This window comes from Sardina pilchardus, chromosome 23 (assembly GCF_963854185.1).
Source record: "Sardina pilchardus chromosome 23, fSarPil1.1, whole genome shotgun sequence".
NCBI classification, from domain to species: domain Eukaryota; kingdom Metazoa; phylum Chordata; class Actinopteri; order Clupeiformes; family Clupeidae; genus Sardina; species Sardina pilchardus.
In genome coordinates, this window is record NC_085016.1 from 19,806,274 (window position 1) to 19,830,273 (window position 24,000).

Sequence of the window (24,000 nt, forward strand, 5' to 3'; positions counted from 1 at the left end):
CACTGAGTCAGATTACAGTAACCTACCTCACTCTCTTCCCCTCTCTCTCTCTCTCTCATACACACACACTCTCTCTCTCTTCCTCTCTCTCTCTCTCTCTCCATCTCGTCTGCCACGCTCTCCCTCTCACCCCTTTATCCCTGTTTACTTGTTTCGCGAAGAGCCCACACATATACCCCCGAATTACAGGGGATTGCTTTTCTTTTCCGAGCTTAACCCCGCAGCTGTGGCGGCACCGTTAGGCATATGGCACATCCAACTTCATCAAGGTACACCAAGGAACAGGACACGTTCCTTTGCTTGTTTTCCCACAATGCAACAGGCTCTGAGCGTGCGAGTTGAACATGCCCCCCTCCCAACACACACACACACACACACACAAATCATAAAGTATGCAGCCGTTTCTGCTAAAGCAGGCCTATTCATGAAATTCACATCTAGTGTCTAACCTGAATCCTTTCTACAGGATCTTGAAAGCCATTACATAAGCTATTGCAAGACTAAAAGGCCTGTTCCTGCTAAAAAAAAAAAAATGAGAGACTAGCTGGTTGTCAGCCTGTAGACATGTCTTTTTTTTGTCTTTTGATGATCCTTTATTAAGATAGTGCGGACTGGCATTACAGAGACATACATAAACAAACACAGATGCACTCGTTCACCCCCTGTGCTGTCTCCACAAGCGTTATTGGTTCAAGTTATCTAATCACACGCTAAAGATGTAAGGTACTGTAACGCAAAAAGAACATGGTTAAGAAAACAGGAGCTCAAATATTCCGTTTTCTCTTCTCTCATTCTATCCTATTTCCATCACTCAAACCCCAGCCAAAGTGTAACACTACTGGCCTGCACAGAGCACTGACAGATGATGACCACTTCATGTCCAACCAGCCCATAACACTCAGCTGTACCACAATATTTGACTGTAATACACCCTGCTGGCTCAGCAAAGTGGGCTTGTCAGTATATACCCTGAACAACCATAAGCCAGCGGATTTCCCATCCACTATATTGTCTAACAACTTCTCAGATAATGAAAACGGGCAGAATGCCAAGTTTAAGCAGTCCATGCCTACTGGGGATATGATGGGATGTATGCAAATGCCTGCCTAGCTTTTGTTTTTTTCCTTCAGACAGCTACCTCATATAGCCTACCTGATCATCGATCAATATATTAGATCAATAATAAAATAAAACATGACAACATATTTCTGAATTAAGGTCCAACACAATCTCCACCTATACCCACACTATGGAGTATGTGCTTGTAAATCCATTGGAATAATTACATTTCCAATGGTAACGATTAGCTAGAGTGATTACTGTCATATTAGGTCTATTGCTACTGTTGTTTGCCACAGCATTATGACTATACAATTATTTCATGGTCTGGTAGGCATACCACCACGGGGTAAACTATTTCAAATAGACTTCGATTTTTACTCCCTCTCCTACTACTCCTCTTTTCAAGAACTAGTCCTGAAAATGGTGTGCCTTTGCATCCTCTCAAACGTTTGAGTTGCACTGGATTTGTGTCCACTGTGTGCAGCTACTCCACAATATGTGGTCTGTGGTCTGCTGTTGACAGTTTTATGTCCAGTTCAAAGATTTCATCAATCCGTAAATTCACGGACCATCTCTACACTTACCTTGGCCTTTATTTACAGCGTGGAAATCAAACCCAGCACGGAAATCAATCAGAAATAGGCTAATGTGTAGACACATGCAATCGATAAATATCAGCAATCGAGAATTTCAAGCAAATATAAGCTCTAGCAAGTGTACAGCTTGAAAGTATTCAACCCTCGCCTGCACACAAGATAACACAGATGGCGATCTGGTCAGACCAGGCAAGACGGAGGCAATAGTTCCAACTACGACCACCAGAGGCAACAGGATGCTCCAGGGTAGGCTTAGAGCAAATTTATATTTTTAGGGTTTTACAATTGCATAATTTTCACCTCGTGAATTTGTATAATATGTGTAAACTCATCAGTGTTTGAATGTTTTTTTTTTCTTTTCTTGTTCTTCCTGTATTAGTGACGAAAAGGGAAAATATCCTTGACAACGGTAGGTTTGTCTATAAATAATAGACATTTACAGTGCAAGGTGGTGAGATATGTCTGTGTCATTACCACTGATGAGATAAGCGCAGTGACTGCTACTTCTGTTGTGGCAACTGACAGCTTCACACGTTCACGTTGAAAACAGAGCACGCGGCTCTCCATGCTTGCGGACGACGCTCTGGCTGTGACTGAGCCGGCGCCACTGCCTCTTGATTTATATAGCCCACTAAAAATAGCTCACCTTTCAGCGCTATGTATGGTGTGACTGACAGAGCCGAACAGCCAATAGTAGCAAGGAAACTAATGTGACTCCGCCTAAATACAGATTTTAGCGCCGCCCTAATTGGTCGCAAGCAAAGTCATCAACCCTATTTACCTTATATGGTTACGTGCTGAATTGACTGACAAGTATACACGCCCCCAAACCTCTCTCCGTCGCTGCCCCCCTCCGAATCGCCCCCCTTGGCTCGCACTGGCTACGAAGTCGGCGAGCTCTGCTTCTTGCTTGCGATGAAGTAGAGCAGGGGACGAGTACCTGGAATCTAGCAAGATTGCAATTTTGAAATGCGGATAGCCTGTTTGATGGACATTTTGTGAGAGAGCTTGCATCCTACTCTCAAGACTGAAACCGCAGCGCGCCAACTAACGCGTACGGACTTGCACGTCCAAGTTGTTACACAATTTACAGATATTGTTTTCCTTAATTACATAGTTCATATTTTCCATTTTTTTTATGTAGCTCACACAGTTTTATTGCATAGGATTGGTCACATCGGATCTGAATGGTTTTTGACGTATTTGACCAAGCGAAAGTGGATTCTCTGTATTGTGGATCAAAGTCGCCAAATAGCACGTCGACCAACAACATGGATGTTTTGGCGAATTACAGTATTTTCCAGGAACTCCAGCTTGTCCACGACACTGGCTACTTCTCTGCGATGCCGTCCTTGGAGGAGAATTGGCAGCAGGTGACTTGTGATTTTTTATAACGTTACAGTAGCTACTCTCTGTTAAAATGATTGAAATTGTTGGCAGCATCTTGTAGTTATTGGCTGACAGCATCAACTTCAACGCATCGCTGCTGCCTCCAGATGCTGAAAAGTAGTAATGATTCTCCTGCTATGTTACAAAGTTTCGGTTACACTGTTTACAACAGTAGCAGACATATAGTACAAGTTAAATCGACTGACAACGGCTGGCTTCGTAGTCTTTGCGTTATCATAGTGGGAACTAAAGTCAAAATAAAAAATCGCGAGTTTTCCTTCATGTGTAATTTGATGACAGCCAGTTATTCGTATTTAAAAGGAGCTACGGACATAAGAGCGCATTCTTTGCCTATTGAAGAGGGATGCGAGGGGAACAAAAAAGAGGATTTAAATAATATAAAAACAGACGTGCTCTTTAATAATACATTTGCTTCTGTCGGTTTCCTTAATGTTTTCAACCTCTCAATGGGAAAAGAGACTCCCATTTGCTATGCATAATATAAGCGCAGCTGCACGAATGTATCAGAGCGATAAGCGCCGTTGACGGAAATGTCCTGAATGATGCTGCTAGAACAGGGACTTGTCTTGTGATCCCATTAATGACTCAAAGTCTATCTTTAAGAAATCCCATGGAAGTCAAGTAGTCAGTTGTCATTTGCCGGCTCTTGCTCAAAAGCCTATTTAATCCAGCGTTCATTCTTTAAAATGAAGCCATGCGGACCAGACAAAGCACATTGGCATCCACATGGCCATGCGCTTACGCTTACGATAGCAGCCATTTCTCTCTTAAATGTATGATGCGCAGCGAATTTACGTAAGTCTTAGATTCAGATATCTTTTAAATCAAAGCTATATAAGTGGAAAGAGGGAAATAGTTTAGTGTTTTGCAATCCATGCGATAGGTGTCAGGATTACCTGAACCACAGTATATTGCAAGGATTCGATTAAGATATTGGGTGGCTTTCAGGCAAAGAAGTGATCCATGAGGTTATTGCGCATACTGTAAGATCTTAAGGGAGAGCACGATGACTACTTGCATCCATGCTCTCCTGCCGTAGCATCCATCTCGACCATGCTGCACGTAGCCTACGGAGCGCATGGTTAATTGATGCCGACGGAGATTCTTGATGAACCCTTGGTTTCTGTCATGGTTGATGCACACAAATACAGCCTTTTCCAAGCTGCAGCGTATCCTTTACCTCTGGCTATTTATGGTACAGGTGAACCTACTATGGGCTCCATCTAGGACATGCCGGCTGCCCTTCTCTGTGTTGTGTAACAGTAGCCTACATTCCCGTTCTGTCTTTATCAATCACTGAATAATCAAAAAGGTTGAGTTTCCCACCGTGAAATCAGAAGTGACCATTAATGACTGAGTGCCTCCTTGCATCAGCCTGCAAATTGATGATGCTGCTGAGCATGTTCAAGAAACTGTGGCAAACAGTCAAGGAGAGCTGGCTGGGCTCTGGATCAGTGGGAGTGTGTGTGTGTGTGTGTGTGTGTGTGTGTGTGTGTGTGTGTGTGTGTGTGTGTGTGTGTGTGTGTGGGACTGAAAGACCTTTCATATGAAGCTGTAGGAGTTGGACCATGGACTCGCGGTAGCCTCGTCTATGAATGGGGCACGTGTGGAGGTGGAGAGGCTTGACATCATTAAAGCTGATCAGTGCACAGCGAGGCTGGAGAAACTGGAAAGGGCCACATCGGCTGCCTGTGGGGCAGAAAATATTGCTTTGAACAGCGTAAAACGCCTGCGTTTGTGTAGGGGGACGGGAGGAAAATAGGCCATGACACTATGGATGACTGGTGGAGGAAGAGGGGGGGGGGGGGTGGGGAGATGCCCTCACACATCAACACCCCCCCATAAAGGCCCTGATGCTCCTTCCACACAGTTGTGTGTGTGTGTGTGTGTGTGTGTGTGTGTGTGTGTGTGTGTGTGACTTGTCGGGGAGGCCGAGATCTTTCTCGACCTGAAAGGAGAGAACGCTTCCACCGCCGCTTGTGACAAGAGCGATTGTTGTGTCTGCAGGCCGGGACGGACGGCATGAATCAGGCTAGCCAAAGTGCTCGGTGTGTGTGTGTGTGTGTGTGTGTGTGTGTGTGTGTGTGTGTGTGAGGGGGTGATGTTCATGTTCGGGCCTGGATGCAGCTGCTGGATGGAGCTGCTGCCAGTGGGCTGTCTCCACGCATGGCTCCAGGATGAATATGTCTTTAGGGGGCCATGACGCATGCTCTGTTGAGCCAGAGGAGGCAGGCAGGTTTGTGTTTTTTTTTTTGCGGCCCCCAAGTCTACGCTGCGCCATCCTCTAACAAACAGAGGATGTCTTGCTGTGCGTGTGTTATCGGGGACAGTGGGAAAGGTTATGTGGAAGAGTTGTGTGTGTGTGTGTGTGGGAGGGGGCAGGGGGGGCTCGGGGTGCGGGATGACCCTTCTTCCATCAGCCCAGGCCGAGCACAGGACAAAGGAAATGCGTAGACTTGAGGAAGTGTTGGTCTGGTGAGATACTTGTCAGTATTTTCAACAAACACGCTAAATATAGCGCTAACCCAAATACGGTCCCACACTAACCCTAACCCAGATACTAATCGCTGCCTGGCTCGCAAGCGAAGCCTTTAACACATTTCTCCCAGTATGCAACACAATGGGATAATTGCCGTGTTATTTAGTTACAACGGGCTTTACATGCAGCCAATTACACACAAAGAAAATAGGATAGCGTAGCAAACACAAATCAGTTTTAACCACTTATTCTTTTTTCCAAAACCTTGTCTGGTTTAGTAGGACAACTGGTGTGTGGACTGTTCTTGTAGGGAAAAGCTGAAAGAATGCCACCAAGAGGGCTGTGGGGTGACATGGGAAATGTGTGGGTTGTCTGATCTGGGATCTGCATTTTGTCTGCCGCTGACAGGCGTGCTTTGCTCTGAATACACGAAAGAATATGAAAACCGAGCAGTTTTGTCCCCCCTCACCACCACCATCACCACCACCACTACCACCACCACCACCAGCACCACAGCCAATCCCTGCTGATGATTTTTCTGGGGGTCTCAAAGGGATATGGTGCCTCATTTCGACTGCTGAAGACCGTGTTTGTCTCGCTGCATCTATTTTGGGATTTTCAGGAACTTGAAACATCTTTTTGTTCTTGTTGCTTCGATTTCAGCTGCCGGGTATTTTTAGACTCGGCACGGCATGGGGCTCAAATGCACCTTTCCTAATCCTGCAAGGAGAAATATAGGCAGGAGGGAATGGTGGAACAGGCAGGATTATAGAAGAAATCCAGGTGTGATATTTTTTTTCTCTCTCTGTCATTGGCGGCACAGTTTGCAAACCGCAGTTCTGGCTGCTTACAGGTTGCAGTAAATTGGAAGGGTTTTTTTTCCTGGACTTTTCAGGCTTTAAAAAAACGTCTTCAGTAAGCCGCAGACTAAACCACCTCATCAAACTTGCTTGCCAAATTTTCAGTGGATCGTATTGCATATATTTGTGAAAAAAAAACAACAACGTGGTATGTTTGATTACGTAACAAAGTAGTCCTAACATCATATGACTTCCTCCTCCTCCAAACATCTCTTATGCCGCTTCATTTCCAATTGAGCCTACCACATTCCTCCGTGAATCACGTTTTTTTCTGCGCCACAAACATCAGCAGTCATCAAAAGCCTGGGGGTTTAGCTGTCTAGGCACAGTAAGCAGCCATATGTAGTAAGCCTGTCTCGGGCTCCTATGCAGCGCCTCTGCAGAGCCTCAGATGTGGGAATTGACAGGACGGTGGAGTGAATCGCCGAGGCTGCACATTCTCCTCCGCAGTGTCTCATTGCACAGTCCACTGCTCCCCAAAAGTGAAGAAACAAATAGAGAGAAGAGAGAGAGAGAGAGAGAGAGAGAAAGGAGAGAAAAGAGAGCAAGAGAGCAAGAGAGAGAGAGACAGAGACAGAAAGAGAAAAGATGTTCTCTCTCTCTCTCTCAGGATAGAAAAGAAGAAAAATGCAATCTGTTTTTTTTTCTTCCTTCTCCAAAATGTCTTGGGCAGTGTCAGACCCCAGAGTGGCCTGCCTCGTTTGCGTGCCCCACACACACACACACAAAAAAAAAAAACCCCGCTGCCCGGGCCGCAGCCAACTGGCCGTGAGGGTTCAAGCGTTAGCTAACGCAACGCCTCCCTGTTGAGTCCTATCCAGCTGAACGCGTTCCCATTACTGTAGGCGATGACTGCTGGGATGGCTGTTATGTAATTCTCCGTAGGGCCCAGCTGCTTTCTCACACAGTGGTTATGGGAGCAGGCGAGAGAGCAGCAGCACCACCTCCACCCTACACCACTTCCCTTCGCTCCATCTAAACTCACTCCGAGCCAAGCGCCGTGAAATCTTAAAGACTTTTCCGGATAGCCATGGCCATGTTCCCATACGCTGTAAAAAAAGAGGGGGGGGGGGGGGACGGCCAATGGAGGAGCTAGACCATACGGGTCATTTGAGTGGGGAAGTCCTCTTCAGGTCAGCCAAGCGTGTGTTTTTTTTTTTGTTGTAACTCTCCTGTTTTCTCTCCTTCACCATCTTCACTGGAGGGTTTGATTTAAAACATGCCGGTTTTGTCCTCTGGCTGGCTTCGCACTGTGTCTCCCTGATTCTTTCTGGGACATTCTCTCATCCGTCACGTCTGCAGAGTGGGGGAATGGAAAGAAGTGCTGGACTGGAGATGACCGTCAAAGATTCCTTTTTTCCTCCTACAGAAAATCAAATCTTCACCTCGGTCCGCATAGTGAAACAGAAACAGAAACAGAAACCCTTTCTATGTTTTCACACACTGAAGTAAACATCATGAAAAGGATGAGTGGGAAATAGAAAGTGATGTAACATTTTCCATCACTGAGGCAAGGTTCTCGATAATTTCCCCTAAAACTCTCATTATACTTTTTAATGGCAGGTTTCAGAAGTGTTTGAACTGAATGCCAAGTGCACTACACAAAACTTGATGGTACAACCCTCATACTTTTTTGAAAGATCTCTCCCGACACCGACGCGCATGGCAATCCGGTCGTCCCATGTATTCTATTTACTTTATCAGCCTCATCATTAAATCCTCTGTTTAGCATAGTTTACTATGTTGTCTCCATTAACGACAGTAGAGCAGTGCGTCAAAATAATCACTTTGCAGATTATTACACATCAGCTCACAGATAAGATTAAGGCTGACAACCATCCGTAATTGAAAACGACAAAGGAACTCAGAGACCCGTCTCCTTGAGGTGGCGGGCGAATCGCAGATGAAATTGCTCGGCGAGATAATCATCTTGCACCGCCGCCATGTAGATCCCGCCTGATACATCGTGACACACAGTTCCCGGAGAAGAGGTAGAATGGATGTAATTAATGAAGTGGCTATAATTAGCTAGCAGACGGCACTCTCCTTCATATCTTCGCGCCCTCTGTTTCGAGCAGGTATGCCGCGCCGCGCCTATGAGGGTGCTAAAGTATCGGATGGGAAGTTTTCGCTCGAACCGAAACCGTCGAGCAGGAGGCTATTTTTGGGGCAGCTGCCATTCTGTAGGCCTGTGTGACATTTTAAGAGTGTAAGCTTTGTGCACTGCGCAGAGTGTTTGTGGCCAAGGCTAGCCGACTGCATAATGTTGGATAACAGTTACAGTTTATTTTACAGGGAGGAAAAACTCCATTAATTAGGCTGCCCATGCAATATTTATAATATGTAAATTCGATTACAGCTCAGTATTAAACTGTCTTGGGGCTGCATGGCACAGTCGTCGACGGCACTCTCGCTATCCAGACACCGCGAGTGTTTTGACAACCGGAGCGGTGAGTTTGTGCAGACAAAATGGAGACCCCCCCCTCCACCCCACCCCATGACGCAGACACGTCACCAGCCATGAAATCGCTGTCGCCGCGGCCCCTTGGCATCACCGACGGGGAAAAAACACTGTCCATTTTTATTTCATTTTATTATTATTATTTTTTTTTTTTACTAGCCCATCATAGTCGAAGAATGACTGCCGGGGTCACCTACTTAACAATGCTTATGCTGACCTAGAGCAATCCAATTAAGATCATACACCAGGCTGTGCAGAATGCCCCCTCTCCCGGACCTTGGACTCGTTAATCAAGCCAGGAGCAGATGATTGCCCGTGATGGGTGCCACGTTGAAGGGTGATGAAAAGGTTAGGGTTTGATGAAAGAGAGGATGGGAGACGATGCATTCATTTGTCGAGGAGGCTTCAGGAGTGACTGTCAGCGCCCCAGACTGTGGAGAGAGAGACAGAGAGAGAGAGGGAGAGGGAGAGAGAGAAAGCGGAGGAGGGTGATCGGAGGAGGGAAAGCATCTTTATGTATGAGTCTCGGCGTCTTCGAAGTTGACGTGTGCAGTTGCAGCACTCAAGGCTTTGATTAACAAGGCGACGGTAGCTAGTCATTTTTCTCACACAGGCATACATGGCTTGGCAATGACTTTCGCATCATTTGAGCAGAAATTGGAAATGCTACAGTGCTTTACAGGAGTGAGACAAGGTATTGTAAGGGGGGAAAAAATAGCACTTTTTTGTAAACGCTGATTTATTTTAGATTTGCCGCTGGGATTTGTTCAAAACTAGCTAGGCCCGTAATGACTTCTTCCACATAACTTTAAGAAATCTTCGGAAAAAAAAAACTTTTAAAAACGATGTTTCCAACACATGCCAAAACTTTTTTTTTTTTCCAGGAAGCTTCATACCACTGAAACTTTTTTTTTTTTTGCATCATGTTTGAAATCATATTTAAAAAAAATGCTCTACATTCACCATGATAGCGCAATGCAACATCAGCCAGGTTCTCTAAAAACAGTGGTTGCTAGGTAACCCCTGTTTGTGCAGCCGGCATGTTTGCACTTACTTGTTTGTTTTGGTGTCGCTCAAGGGCACGAGGTCCGCCCACGGGTCACCCGGAAAGCCTTGCATTTTCAGCAGGCCTTCTTTTCTTTTCCCTGGTGCCCTCCGCCAAAGTGTCCTTCCAGTGACAATCTGTGCTTGGTAAACACTGAAGGTTGTTATTTTTTCCCCTACTGACAGCTTCATCTGTCTCTCTGTATGAAGCCCGGATGATTTTGGCACTCTCTGAGGACTTTGCGGATCGCTAGCAGGTCGCAGAGAGCGGGTCCACAAGACACAAGATGAAAGAGGGTTCAGACAAAAAAAAAGAAGAAGAAAAAATCACCACACGATGTGGTTTGAGCTTTTTTTTTTTTCTCACACTTTGTCATTGACTTACAACACAATAGAAATGAACACGTGCCTCCCATCCGGAAACAAAAGGCAGCGAAGCTTTCATTTCCATTTTTATCTAATTGCAATGAATTCAAATCTAATTTAGATAACTCAATACCAGCTCGTTGCTTACTACAAATATTTTTCAATGAATTAATGGAATGGGTACGGATTCATTTAGCGCGCCCGAAATTGAATTGACCTCAGCATGCGGAACGCAGCTAAAGAGACAGACTCCTCGAGCAGGAGAGAGAGAGCACCACTGGTCTGTGTTGTGTAACATGGCAGGGATGGGGTGGGTGGAGGGGGGAGGGTGGAGGCGCTGGTGCGCTTCACAGCAGAAGACACTGAAGGCTAGCATGCGAAGTGTGTCGTGGGGTTTACATTTCAGGACACTCAGCATTTCCCGGCCTCCTTCGTGTGTGTGTGTCTCTGTGTGTGTGTGTGTGTGTGTGTGTGTGTGTGTGTGTGTGTGTGTGTGTGTGTGTGTCTGTGTGTGTGTGTGTGTGTGTGTGTGTGTGTGTGTGTGTGTGTGTGTGTGTGTGTGTGTGTGTGCGTCTGTGTGTCTGTGTGTGTGTGTGTGTGTGTGTGTGTGTGTGTTTGTGAGTGCCCTCAACCGTTGCATATATGCAAACCCAGCGGTATTTCCATATGCTTGGAGTTCTCCTCCCCTAACGTTCCTGTTGTGCTGGCGGGGCTCCAGGCGTAGAGGTCTGCACTGGAGGCCTCTCTGTACAGTAGGTAACCATCAGACACGTTCACTGCCTCTCGGTCTCCCCCCTGCCCTGATTAATTACATTGAACTCGCGTCGAGCCGGAAAAAAGACAACAACTTCATTTGCGCTGTGCACTTCTCTACATAAAAGATGCATTTGTTTTGTGTTTTGGGGAAACGGTACGCCGCCCCTCACCAACTCCACATAGCTTCCAACCATCCCAGAACAACAACTATGTGTGTGTGTTTTTGAGGTTGCTGGGGGAAGGGGAAGAAAATGTTTGTTTATTTGCGGATCTTACTGATGTTTGGATGAACAGAAAAATTACATAAAGACAGGAAAATATGTAAAAGCCTAAATATGCTTTGTCTATTATATATCAAATGACACTGAGGCAAGGAAACCAAATATAGCCAGATGAGATGATGACAGTGATTTGGAGTGTTTGTTTTTCTTCTGACACACCAGAAATATTGGCTAGTGGTGCTCCCCCTGCTGTGAAGTGACTTTCACTCATACAGTAAGGACATGATGTTGGAGTGCATCTAGGACAGCATTTAGGGAGGGTTTCTGCTGTACTATTTAGACATGTTGGAGCCGGTGGGTGTAATAAGAGCAATTACGACCTTGCATTAGACCCGTGTTCGTCGTTCATTAGGCACAGATGTTGTTGTTTAACATGGGACATATGTATTCTGCTGTGACTATCTACAGTATATCTCCTTATGTGTATATAAGAAATAAGTGTGTGTGTGTGTGTGTGTGTGTGTGTGTGTGTGTGTGTGTGTGTGTGTGTGTGTGTGTGTGTGTGTGTGTGTGTGTGTGTGTGTGTGTGTGTGTGTGTGTGTGTGTGTGTGTGTGTGTGTGTGTGTGTGTGTGTGTGTGTGTGTGTGTTGTGTGCGGGTGTGTGTGTGTGTGCATGAATAACCAAGCCTTTGTCTAACCATGGGGAAGCTATTTGGGTCGGAAGCTATTTCGGGATGTGTTGCTGGCAATACCTAGGGGAATGGCCCCAGAATCTTTAAACAGTCCATATATATTTGTCTTTGTGAGAGCAGTGTCTGCATGTGTGTGTGTGTGTGTGTGTGTGTGTGTGTGTGTGTGTGTGTACGTGTACGTGTGAGGAGGAGTATGTATGTGCTTATGCTTATGGCTTGAGTGTGTCTTCATCCCTTTGTCTTGTGTGTGTGCGTCTCAAGCGTGTCTGTACATTTGTGTCCCTCAGTCTGTATAGAACAGTCTGTTTGCTTTTAGCATCTGTATATCCTAGAGTACATAAGCATATGCCAGTAAGTGTGCATGTCTTTGTGGCTGCATGCATGTGTGTACAGTATGTGTGTGTGTGTGTGTGTGCATGCCTGTGTACGTGCATGTCTGCACGTGCATGTGTCTGTGTGTGTGTCTTTGTGTCTGTATGTGTGTGTGTGTGTGTGTGTGTGTGTGTTTGCTGTGGCCATCTGAGATTTGTCCATGCCCACTCTCTCTCTTTCTCTCTCTCTGTGTCGGTGAGGTTCAGTGGAGCAGGTCGCATGTGCACTCTTAAGCCCCAGCCTGTCTACATTATTCAGGCCTCAGTGGCTGTAAACATCCAGCAGTCAGACCACTGGTGGCTGCTACTCTCCAAAACAACACACAGACACAAACACACACACAGACACACACACAGACACACACACACACACACACACACACACACACACACACAAACAGAAAGCCAGTCAGGAAGGAAGCTCCTGGCCCGTCATCAATGCGTGAACGTCCTGTATTTACCACGTCTTCTGGGTGTGCAGGATTAGGCGAGTAAATGGGACAGGAATTTGCGGAGAAAATTTTTCGCATTCGTCTCGCTGGAATTAGGTGGTCATCTGGGGATGGGAGATAAATATGCAGCGTGTTTGTTGTTGTTTTTGTCGTCGTTGCGTTGTTGTTTTTGTTGTTGTGTTTTAAGAATCTTCGTCGAAACAGGCACCGTCCCTCTCTAGGTCAGACTAAATGAACATGTGTCCACTTGAAGGAAACGTGGATTTATTCACTGCCTGGCAAATTTGGTTTATCAAACACATCCACCATGCGTCAGGGGGAAAAGAGGCGACAAAGGGACAGAAAGTCCAAAGGGGGAAACCCGAGCTGGCGAGGAAAAGGGGGAGAGAAAAAAAAAAAAGATGAAACACTCGCGGCCCTGAAACCAAAAAATCCTAAAAGGTTTCACTTTCACTTTTGGCCAGAGCCTCTCGCCTTGCCTCCCTGGGGGGAGTGCAATCCAACCCGGGCAAGCAGGAGAACAATGCTGCTCCATGGCTGTGACTCACTGCACTTCAGACGGGCTGCTTGACGATAGCATTCGGGGAGGAGTTCAAAGGTCAAGGATGACTAAAAGCGTCCCTGGGCGAAGGGATTCCAGTAGCGCACACACACACTGCCGTCTAGACGGGTCCACACTTGTCTCAGTGGTGTGTGTGTGTGTGTGTGTGTGTCTGTGTCTGGCTCGGCTTCTCTCCCCTTTTTTCTCCTTCCCTCTCTCTCTCTCTCTCCCTCTCGCGCTGTCTGTCTGTCTCTTTTTCTCTCTGGCGTTCAATTCCCAAGTCGCAGCGTTCAGCTAAATGCACTGAAACGATCCTTTGAACGCAAATGGTAAAAATGGAGCCAGGCTCAGATGTTGGATTCGGATCTTGGGCCGACTGCTCTCGGAGGTGCAGCTTGGCTCGGAGTTGCGTTCTGGATTGGCCCGGTGTGCTGGGAATTGACAGAACGGAAACAGCCAGTCTTTCCTGTCTGTAAGAGGCGAGCCCACGTACAACTGGCAAAGCACAGATCTTCAATTTTTCAACAGCTCTGTTAAAGCTGCATTTTTTTGTGCAGGCTGTTTTGCTTTTTTCATAGGCTTTGTGAAGACAATGCAGCGTGGGTAACCCTCAGAATAGAGGGACCAATAGCAAGCGACGCGGTGCCCGCAATGCCCTGGTGCCTAGTCTATCAGAGAGAGCCTAGATTATAAGTACCAAATCATGTATGTTGGTGTGTGTCTTAGTGTGAGTGTGTGTGAGTGTGTGTGTGTGTGTGTGTGTGTGTGTGTGGGTATATATGTGTGTGTGTGTGTCTCAGTGTCCTACTTCCCCCTCCTTTTCCCCCCTCCCTTGGGTAGGCTTGTCTACAATACCTCTTGTCTGAAACCCACCGAAGCATATCTGTTCCAATCAAAGTGAAAGCACCCTCAGTTGTGTGCTTCACTAGCCAGTGCCAAGAAGACACACACACACACACTCACGCACACTCACGCACACACACATGCACAGACAAAAAAAAAATAGAACAACTGTACGGAGGAGAACCAATTCCACCACTCTAGGTGTTGTAAAAGGGATTTAGCGTTAACTCGGTACAGTATGCTCCAAGGCTTAGCCAGTCTTGAGCATTACTGAGGTATTACTTCAGTTATCTCCTTTGGACATGACTCAATCGCATATCCTGGAGGCCCCTTTTTCGTGGAGAGTCGGGGGTTGGAGAGGAAATGGAAGCTCGGACTAAAGGACACGGCACTCTGGCACCGGCAGACCCTGCGAGCCAGGTCCTCCTCTCTCCTCGGCAATTCCCTTAGTGCCGTGACCAATTCTCCCGTCACAGCATGCCAAGGACTGAGCGCGGAGATACACACCGTGCTGATAGCAGCCACTCGAGTTCAGGAAGGAGGAGGAAGAGGGTGTGTGTGTGTGGGGGGGGGAAACAAATTGTTTCCTCAGTGAGAAATAAGTGGATGTGCCAGATGCTCTGTTTAGTTATACCAGAAGGTAGATGTTCAGGTTGTTCTTATCTGGATGTCAGGATGCCTTGTGCACTGCTGCTGTTGCTGCTGCTGCTGCTGCTGCTGCTGATTTCAGCTCATTTGGTTGAAAACAAGCATGGAGATGGGCAGGCTGCCACAGCTAATGCAGCATGTCTACTCAACAAATGAATACATTTCGGAGTGTGCCACACAGTGTCTGGGACAGTGCCAAGGGAACGCAGCAGCAGCACACTCCTGGAGGCTGGAGCAGGAAAAGCGTCTAGTGTCTACTCACACATGCACGGAGCGTGCATTGTCCCGTGCAGGCCGTTTGGGTGGCAAGAGGCTGCCCTCTCTGGTCCCCCGAGTCTCGCTGCTGTCCGTCCAGATTGTCTCATTCCCCCATTCCCCTCCCCTCCTCCGCCCTCCTCCTCATCATCTCTTTTGTTTCCCCCTGCTATCTCCTAGCAGATCCTCCCCGTTCATTGTGCCCCCTCCCTCCCTCCCTCCCTCCCTCCCTCCGTTCCCCCCCCAGAAGATTAGCCCTCTGCCTCGTGCCAGAGTTGGGGTCTCTTCCATATCCTCTGGGCAGACTCCCTACGTCTGGCAACATACTGTTAACCCTCCGCCGAGGCAAAGTGCTACCCGTGCAGCTACCACCACTATGCCATCAGCCCCCCCCCCAGCCTGCCCACCCGCCAGCCAGCCAGCCAGCCAGCCAGCCAGCCCACCCCGTCCCCCTCCCCTCCCCTCCCCTCCCTCCACTCCGTGGAGCCATGCTGTGGGCTAATGCACATAGAGTGGTTTAATGAAAATAGCCGGATCCTGATTAGATTAGTCGACGCTGGCAGGCAGGCGGGCCCGGCGAGGCGACCGACTCGCAGATAAACAGCAGCACCGACCAAATCCAGTTAAAGAGAGACGGGGGATCTGTCCAGAGTGTGGCCAGCTATTGGCGTAGTCGGCGGGATTATCCCCCCTTCTCTTCTTCGAGGCCGTCATCTTCATTGAAATGTACAGCCTCGCGGGGGGTGTTTTCACAGCATGGTCCAGGCAATTTAGACTGCTAATCATCGAAAATACAGTGGGTTGGCTTTTGTTGAGCGCCACGGGATCTGGCTTCCGGAATTCTTATGTTGTTTTTTCCCCCCTTTTGTAACGTGAGATTAAGCTTTCACACTTTTTTTTTTCACATGCAGATTTTACCACCGTAAAAATGTTTTTTTCTTCCCTTTTTTTCCCCCCCATTTCTCGGTGGCGAGTCTTATCAAATCAGACTTGCCGCGTGAAGCGTTGCTGGTTGAGAACGAGCCACATTCAAATTCCGACTCCAGTGCACTCTCTCACCCACCCACCCACCACCAGGCAGTAGATCTGCACTTAGCACAGGGGCTGAGTGAGCAGAGAGGGAGCACAGGGAGAGCGGAGGCGGCAGCAAGGTCACAGAGTGGACAAAGAGGACACTGCCACGCTTGACGTGGCTTTGCTGATGTAGTGTCTGGGTCAAACTCTGTGTCCGAGTGAATGACCTCTAACCTGGGTTGGTTTTAGCGCCCCGACCGTGCGACTGGGGAGAATTGGATAAAGGACTGCCGTCGCTGTTGAGCAGAGAGAAAAAATTAGGCCATATTCATGCATTCCACCCTGCCAGATAAATTAGCCAGTGGGCTCTTTATTGTCTGAGATGGCAGTTTAATAAGCATATTTGAATTGCACTGCAAAAAAATACAAACTCTGCTAAGAGATAATGCTCAGTAGAGTGCCAATTTATAATGGGATCCATTTAGGGAAAAACTCAGAGCAAAAAAAAACAAAACAACAATGTTAAATCATTAAACTTGTCATCTGAACAGTCTGTTATGTAATAATATATCATTGAATAAAAGGCGGTGTCATGTTCTTGAGATGACTATTTTTCATCGTGGCTTTTCACGGCCAAATTATGTTTAAATACGTGCATGTGTTAGTCATTTATTATACCCCATATGTCGTTTTAATAATTCTGGTTTCGGATGAGCATGCCTGTGTGTTATGAGGGTGGATGTGTTTACTCGAAGTGATTAAGGCCGGAGGAGCACATTCAAAGCTCAGTATAGTGCAACTGTGGACCACCAAGCGCATCATCTACAATGCGTGTGATGTGGCTATGAAAACTAATTTCATATGTGCACGAAATTAATGTGAACTAGAATATGAGGAGGGGGGGAAAGGGCATATAGGGGTAGAGAAGTGGGTGTGGGGATTTTTTTTTTCTTTTTTTCTTTTTTTGTGTTTTTCCGCTTAGAACTAAAGTGGGTGGAATTTCTGATCCCCGCAAGGAAACCTCAGCGGGGATCCAAACGACGGCAAATACGGCCCCTCCAATCTGTCGGGTGCCCCCCCCCCTTCCCCCCCCTTCCCCTTCCTCTTCCCCTTCCCCTTCCCCTAGCCTCGCCCCCCCCATCCCTCATTTCAAATGGCCATGCCCTGATTGATCTGCTGGCATCCGCGGCACTGTTTTATGGCTAATTATGGCACTCGTTCTCCCTTTAGGGCCGTGCATGGGGGAGCTTGAGATGATAGCAATATTGGGAGGGGGTGGCGCGGGTGTTTATTGGCTTTTTGGCTTGTAAAAAGCAGTGAGGGTCTGTGTGCAGAACTGCGATTCCTTAATTGGTGTTATGTCGGAGCAGATGTAGTCTCGCCTGTCACTTATCAGCCGTGGAAACAGAGGCGGAGAGAGAGAGAGAGAGAGGGAGAGAGAGAGAGAGATAGAGAGAGAGAGAAAAAAACGGGCGCGTCGTCCAAAAATGAGCTGCGTCAGGTAACTTGCGTGCGATTTTCGTAACGAATAGGATTATATTACGGAGGCTTGCCGCCAACCTGATAAGCATGCGCGTAATTAAGCCATCGTTTCCTATCCCCTTATCGTCGCGGCGCTTATACAATATACAGTGGGGAGGGAAAAAAGGGGGGGGGGAGTTACTGGTGGGATGCAGCTCGAAAAGGACAAAGCCATTCGTCAATGGGCAGATGACAAATTTGCTTGGCTGTTGAGGCAATAATATCTTTAGCCAAGGGCTTATTGTTAGGCTTCCTTCTGCCCTGTGGCCCGATTAGTGCTTGTGTCAACAGACCTTCCCAGGATTCATTTCACAAGGCCGGCTCTGCTTTTACGGCTGCTTAACGGTGTCACTAAGCATCAGCTCACATCAAGCCCTACTGCCTCGGCAACTGCACAAGAGAGTGGGCCCTCTGCTGCGTGTTGTTACATTTAAATCAATTGCATTAAATTGAGGAATTTGGAAGGCCTGTGAAGTGTGGGGTTTTGTGCGGGCATCGCTGATGTGCTCTTTTATTCGGGGGCAGCGGAGCGCTCAGCTTGGCTCGTTCCGCGTGTCCTTTAAACGGCCTTTAAGCAACACGCCGGCTGCCGTCTTTTGCCCTTGTATCCCAAGTAGCTGGCTGCCGAAGTCCTCAGTAGGTGTGTGTGTGTGTTAGTGAGTATGTGTGTGAGTGAGTGTGTGTGTGTTTGTGTGTATGGGCATGTGTGTCTGTGGGAGCATATGTCGGTGAGTGTGTGTGTGTGTGTGTGTCTCTGTGTGTGTGTGTGTGTGTGTGTGTCTCTGTGTGTGTGTGTGTGTGTGTGTGTGTGTGTGTGTGTGTGTGGGGAAAGAGAGAAGGAGAGTGCCGTGTGTGTAGGTGGAATTATTTTTAGGCACTGGCCGGGCCGGTTGTAAATCCCCGGTTCTCCGAGTCGTGAGGGCCAGCACTGATGAGCTCACTTGCCGCCCCATCATTTCCTCCCCTCCCGCGTATCGATTGGCTACCACCAGGCAAGGCAGGGGGGGTGGAGCTGGTGGTGGTGGTGGAGGTTGCAGGGTCCAGACAGACAGCCAGCCAGCCCATCCAACCACCCCTAGCCACCACCCCACCCCCCCACCTTCCCACTCAATCTCTCTCACTCTCTCTCCTTCTCTCTCTCTCTCTCTCTCTCTCTCTCTCTCTCTCTCTCTCTCTCTCTCTCTCTCTCTCTCTCTCCCTCCCGCCTGAATCAAACCGCTGGCAGGTGGTCATTTGTGTGTCCCCTACTGACTGATGGGCCCATCTCCGATCAATGAGCGGCTCGAATGAGCGTCTGGATAGGCATCACTCCATAGACTCATCAGTCAAGAGCCACTGTGAACATAACATCGCCTGATTGCTCCTAAATGTTATGCTGGGTGGTAGTGGAAGGGGAAGGGAGGGTGTGCGTAGTAGGAGCCTCTTGACCCTCCTCAATGCAAATGATGGGGGTTCTAAGACGGTGCCTAATGCCAGCCAGTGACCCTCCTTCTTGTTTGCGCTAGAACACTAATTAGGCCGGCCTTAAGCTGCCGACGTGTGATGGGAATCCTTATGATGGGACAGTGGCTGAAGGTCAAATGGCCGGAAGATCGGTCAAGGATAAGGAAGACGGATGCTTATCCACGCGCCGCATTTAATTCGCACTGAGTGCGTGTGGCGTGCCGTTGTGTGTACGACTATATTGTGTTGGGGCGGGGGTGGGAGAAAAAAAATAAATATAAATGTCCGCGCGAGGCGTATTTATCGCCGGCCCGCTCCTGCAACCAATTTTGCTATCAGTTGCGGGAGATTGGAATCTAGCGGTACACAGCTCCGTCGACATCACAGAAATGGATCGTGGTGGCTGCAAGCACTTTTTTTGGGGGGGGTGGGTGGTGGTTGGGAGTTGGGGGAGGGAGGGGATATGTGTGTGTGTGTGTGTGTGTGTGTGTGTGTGTGTGTGTAGGGAGGGGTGGGGGGGGGGGCATTGACAAATGCAATGTGCTGGAGGACAAGCACCTGACTTGACAAATAACCCCGCTGTGCGCATCGCTTTCTGGAAGCTGTTGCTGCACTTTGGCACTGATGGCCAGGGGCCAGGAGGGAGAGGACCCCTAAATCACCCCCAAAATTAATAGGCCATATCTGCCTCATCTCACTTAACAGCTGTTTGCATTTTATCCGTCTGCTGGGTGACTATGGGCTATTCATTCATTTTTATAACCACTTTTTTATTAGGCTTGGCTGCTATCTGCCTGTGGGAGGTAGCATTCTGATGCTAATTGGCTTGTGCGGCGCAGGGGCATATAGACTAGACCATGACAGGGTGGAAATGGAGTGTGTGCGTGTGCGTGTGCGTGTGTGTGTGTGTGTGTTAATGTGTTGTGTATGTGTGTCTGTCTGTTAAATTGACTAATTGTGGTTTGATTTGTGTGTGTGTGTGTGTGTGTGTGTGTGTGTGTGTGTGTGTTTTGTTGTGTATGTCTGTCTGTCTACTTGACTAATTGTGGTTTGATTTGTGTGTCTGTGTGTGTGCGCGCGTGTGTGTGTGGGAGAGAGAGAAAGAGAGTGAGAGTGTGCGTGTGTGTGTGTGTGTGTGTGTGTGTGTGTGTGTGTGTGTGCCAGAGAGTGAATGGGACAGCAAAGAGCAGAGTGCTGAGCAACTATCTAATAGGCTTGGCCAAGCTAATGGGCGTGCGCTGCACTGTGGCCAGAGCCCTGTGTAAAAGGCTGAATTAGCCGTGCCCCAGAGCTAGGCTAGCCCAGCGCTCAGCACCAGATGACGTCCAGCTGAAAGGGCAAGACTAATGTGATGAACTGGGGGGGGGGGGGGGGGGTTGGGTTGCAGCCGAAGGGGGCAGAGGGGGGGACTTGAGCTAATGGAATGGCCCGGCAACTGAGGCTCTAAGATGGAAGAGCGAGAACGGCATGGTGTCACAGGTGTTGGGATGAGGACGAGATGGAGGGATAATTGCTCAGCAGGCCCCTGTTAGATCTGCTCCTTCTCGGGGTTGTGTATTACACCACTCAGTGGAGAGAGACAGACAGAGAGAAATGAAGAAAGAGAGAGTAGGAAAAAAGAGGGGGAAGGGAGAGAAGTGAGTGAGAGAGAGAGAGAGGGGGGGGGGGAACACAGGGAGAGAGAGAGGGAGAAACATGCCCTGTCGCGTGATTGACACGAGCGTGTTTCATATTTCACACTCTCATATTCTCAGCTGTTCGGGCTGCCGGGCTCAGTCATAGATGAGTCACTTTATCAGAGGCCATCCGGGGCGGCCTGACAGGAGCTTCTCTGTTTTGCGCTGTGAAATGTCAACAAGGGGTCCGCCAAGGCTTCCTCTTCACTCCGATGCTCTCAGATAATTAGATTTTTTTTTTTCGAGAGTGAGTGTGCATGTGTGTGTGTGTGTGTGTGCGGGGTTTGGACGTTTGTGTGCACACAAACACAGAGTTAAATGGTTAGATGTGTGTGTGTGTGCGTGTGTGTGCGTTTGGGTGTGTGTGTGCATGGAAAAAGAAAAGACAGCAGCGCGTGTGTTTGTACGTGCGTTTTTGTGTGAAAAGACAGCGAGGGCGGACGCTCCCGTCATTGTTGGCGCTAGGCTAGGTGTGGCGCTGGACAGTCCAGCTATTGTCTGCGGCGGCCACCTCTTCCCCTTCGCGGTCCGGCCCGTGGATTTCAAAAGCCCGTCTGCCGCGTTTTCGCGACGGCGTCCACGTCCGCCCCCCCCACCCCCCACCCCCCCAAGGCTTTGTTATGATAGCTGTGGCGGCGCATCGTCGTCACCGGATGACTCACCGCTAGACAGATCTCCTCGAGCCCCCGACTCTGCTTTAGATCAACGCGTTGGCTCCGTTTTTCATAGCGGAACAGGTGAGACGCAGAGCGGAGGGGAAAATAGGGTTGAGTTCTTAGCAGGTTTGAAGGTTTGTCACCTGGCCTCTTTTTATTAGGTTGTGTGGTATGTGTGTGTGTGTGTGTGTGTGTGTGTGTGTGTGTGTGTGTGTGTGTGTGTGTGCGTGCCCCAATTAAGCCATTGCTCCTACAAATTGGCACCACAGCTGCTGTGCAAGTGCAATTTTCACCACAGCAAGGGATGTCTTGGAATATTCTGGGGAGATACGGGTTGCTGCTTCTTTTACTAATTGTATATGAGCCATATCCACTTTAATACCAGTTTTAGATCAACTCCAAGCGCAAGACACAAATGGCGAAGTGATAAAAGTCTGTTCATGTTACTGGGTTTCATGGCGAAGTGATAAAAATCATACTAGATTTTTTTTTTATGTGTGTGTGTGTGTGTGTGTGTGTGTGTGTGTGTGTGTGTGTGTGTGTGCCTCCTCCTCTCTGGTGGGATTACTGAGGAAGCTTATTGCTTTCCATCACACTCACTACTGATTAACGGTCTCAGATTTCAGTCAGCTTACTACCGCCCAGTGGTAACTCATTTGAACTCCCATATCAAAAGCCTGATCGTCATAACTCACATTGGCTTTCATATATTGAGACACACACACAAGCACAAGCACACACACACACACACACACACACAGCCTGAGTCTTATTTCTAAGCACACTGACACACACACACACACACACACTCTCTGTCACACACTCAAGTAGAGGCACAGACACACACCCAAATGGGTGAATTGAATCTACTGCCATATTTCTGTAACAATACCCACTGAATGTCACTACCTCAGAGGCTAGGGGGATAGAGATAGGGGGATGGGGTGTGGGGGTGGCGGAGAGAGAGAGAGGGAGAGAGAGAAAAACGTCTGGGTGAGATAAGGGAGGAGAAAAGGCCCGGTCAGCTCGCGCATGCCCAGCCCACACTCTGCCGCTCACACACGTTTCAGACATGCACAGTACACACACACACACACACACACACACACACACACACACACACACACAGATATACACACACACTCTATCCCCAGACATCACTATCTCTACACCTTTATGACTTGGCCAAGATAGCTACTGTTATGGTTCGACAAAGACCTCGATACACATTTAAAAACACACACACACAGCAGTCCTGCAGCTCTCCATACATTTCAGATGCTTCACACTCAGACATACCCTACACATTCTACACATTCTAGACCTCCTGGAACTGACTTGCTATATATGGTATACACATTACACCCTAAAGCACTACATACATGCCCACACGCTCAGTACCACTCTGGAAATCATACATGCACATTTGCACACCATTCCTGTCTGAACACATTTACACTTTGGCACATACATATACCTAACGTCTAAAAGCAACTGTATATATGTGTGTGTGTGTGTGTGTGTGTGTGTGTGTGTGTGTGTGTGTGTGTGTGTGTGTGTCTGTTCATAGGTATGTGCATGCCTGCGTGTGTGTGTGTGTGTGAGAGAAATACATGCCGTCTGGTCCCCTTCGCTTGTCACACACCCTTGCTGAACCCTCGTCTGCCCTTTTCCTTGTCACACACACACACACACACACACACACACACACACACACACACACACACACACACACACACTCCCCGAACCCCCATTCTGCCAGTTTGCTGTCACAGGCGCTCGACAGTCGAACACCGGGGCGACCTGACACGGCTGACCGCGAGGCCTGGGGGGGCGCTAGGCCGCTACGACACACACACACGCACACACACGCACACACACACACACACACACGCACACACACAGCCTTGTTCACCACCCCCTCCGTGTCAGTGGCGAGTCGCCTGCAGAGAGGATACGCTTTAAATGTCAGTGCTCCATATCGGCTTGAACCCAGACGAGGGGGGTGGAGGATTATTCAGGCACTTGTACTCCACACCACACTTTCACTCACTCACGCAAGCAGCACACACACACACACACACACACACATGTATGCACACATGCATGCACACACGCGTGCATGCACACACACACACACACACACATACACACACACACACACACACACACACACACACACACACACACACACACACACACACACACACACACACACACACACACACACACACACACACATACACATATGCTGGGAACATACAAAGAGAGGCCACACACACACACACACACACACATACACACACACATACACACACACACACACACACACATATACACATATGCTGGGAACATGCAAAAAGAGACCACACACACACACATATATAAGATATACACACGTACACTTGGACACAAATAGAGACCACACACAGTGTGTCACATATTTCACCTAGTCTCACACACCCACACCCACACACACACACACACACACACACTGCGAGTGACACACTCTAATGCCTACAGCATCCATTCTTCCATACATGTCAAACACACACAGACACAAACGTCAACACAGCCATAGGCCTGCTCATGCACATGCACTCACACTTGAACCTTAATGCACAGGCAACCCA

General features: G+C 48.2%; 1 protein-coding gene across 1 annotated transcript in view; it reads left to right on the plus strand.

Moving 5' to 3' along the window:
* Window positions 1-2,523: 2,523 nt before the first annotated feature.
* klf7a (Kruppel like factor 7a) overlaps window positions 2,524-24,000 on the plus strand; it is a gene marked incomplete at its 3' end in the record, with an annotated part of 34,089 nt that continues 12,612 nt past the window's right edge. Inside the window, 1 exon segment of the mRNA XM_062527714.1 lies at window positions 2,524-3,031. Coding sequence (XP_062383698.1) covers window positions 2,846-3,031 — 186 coding nt within the window. The 5' untranslated portion in view covers window positions 2,524-2,845.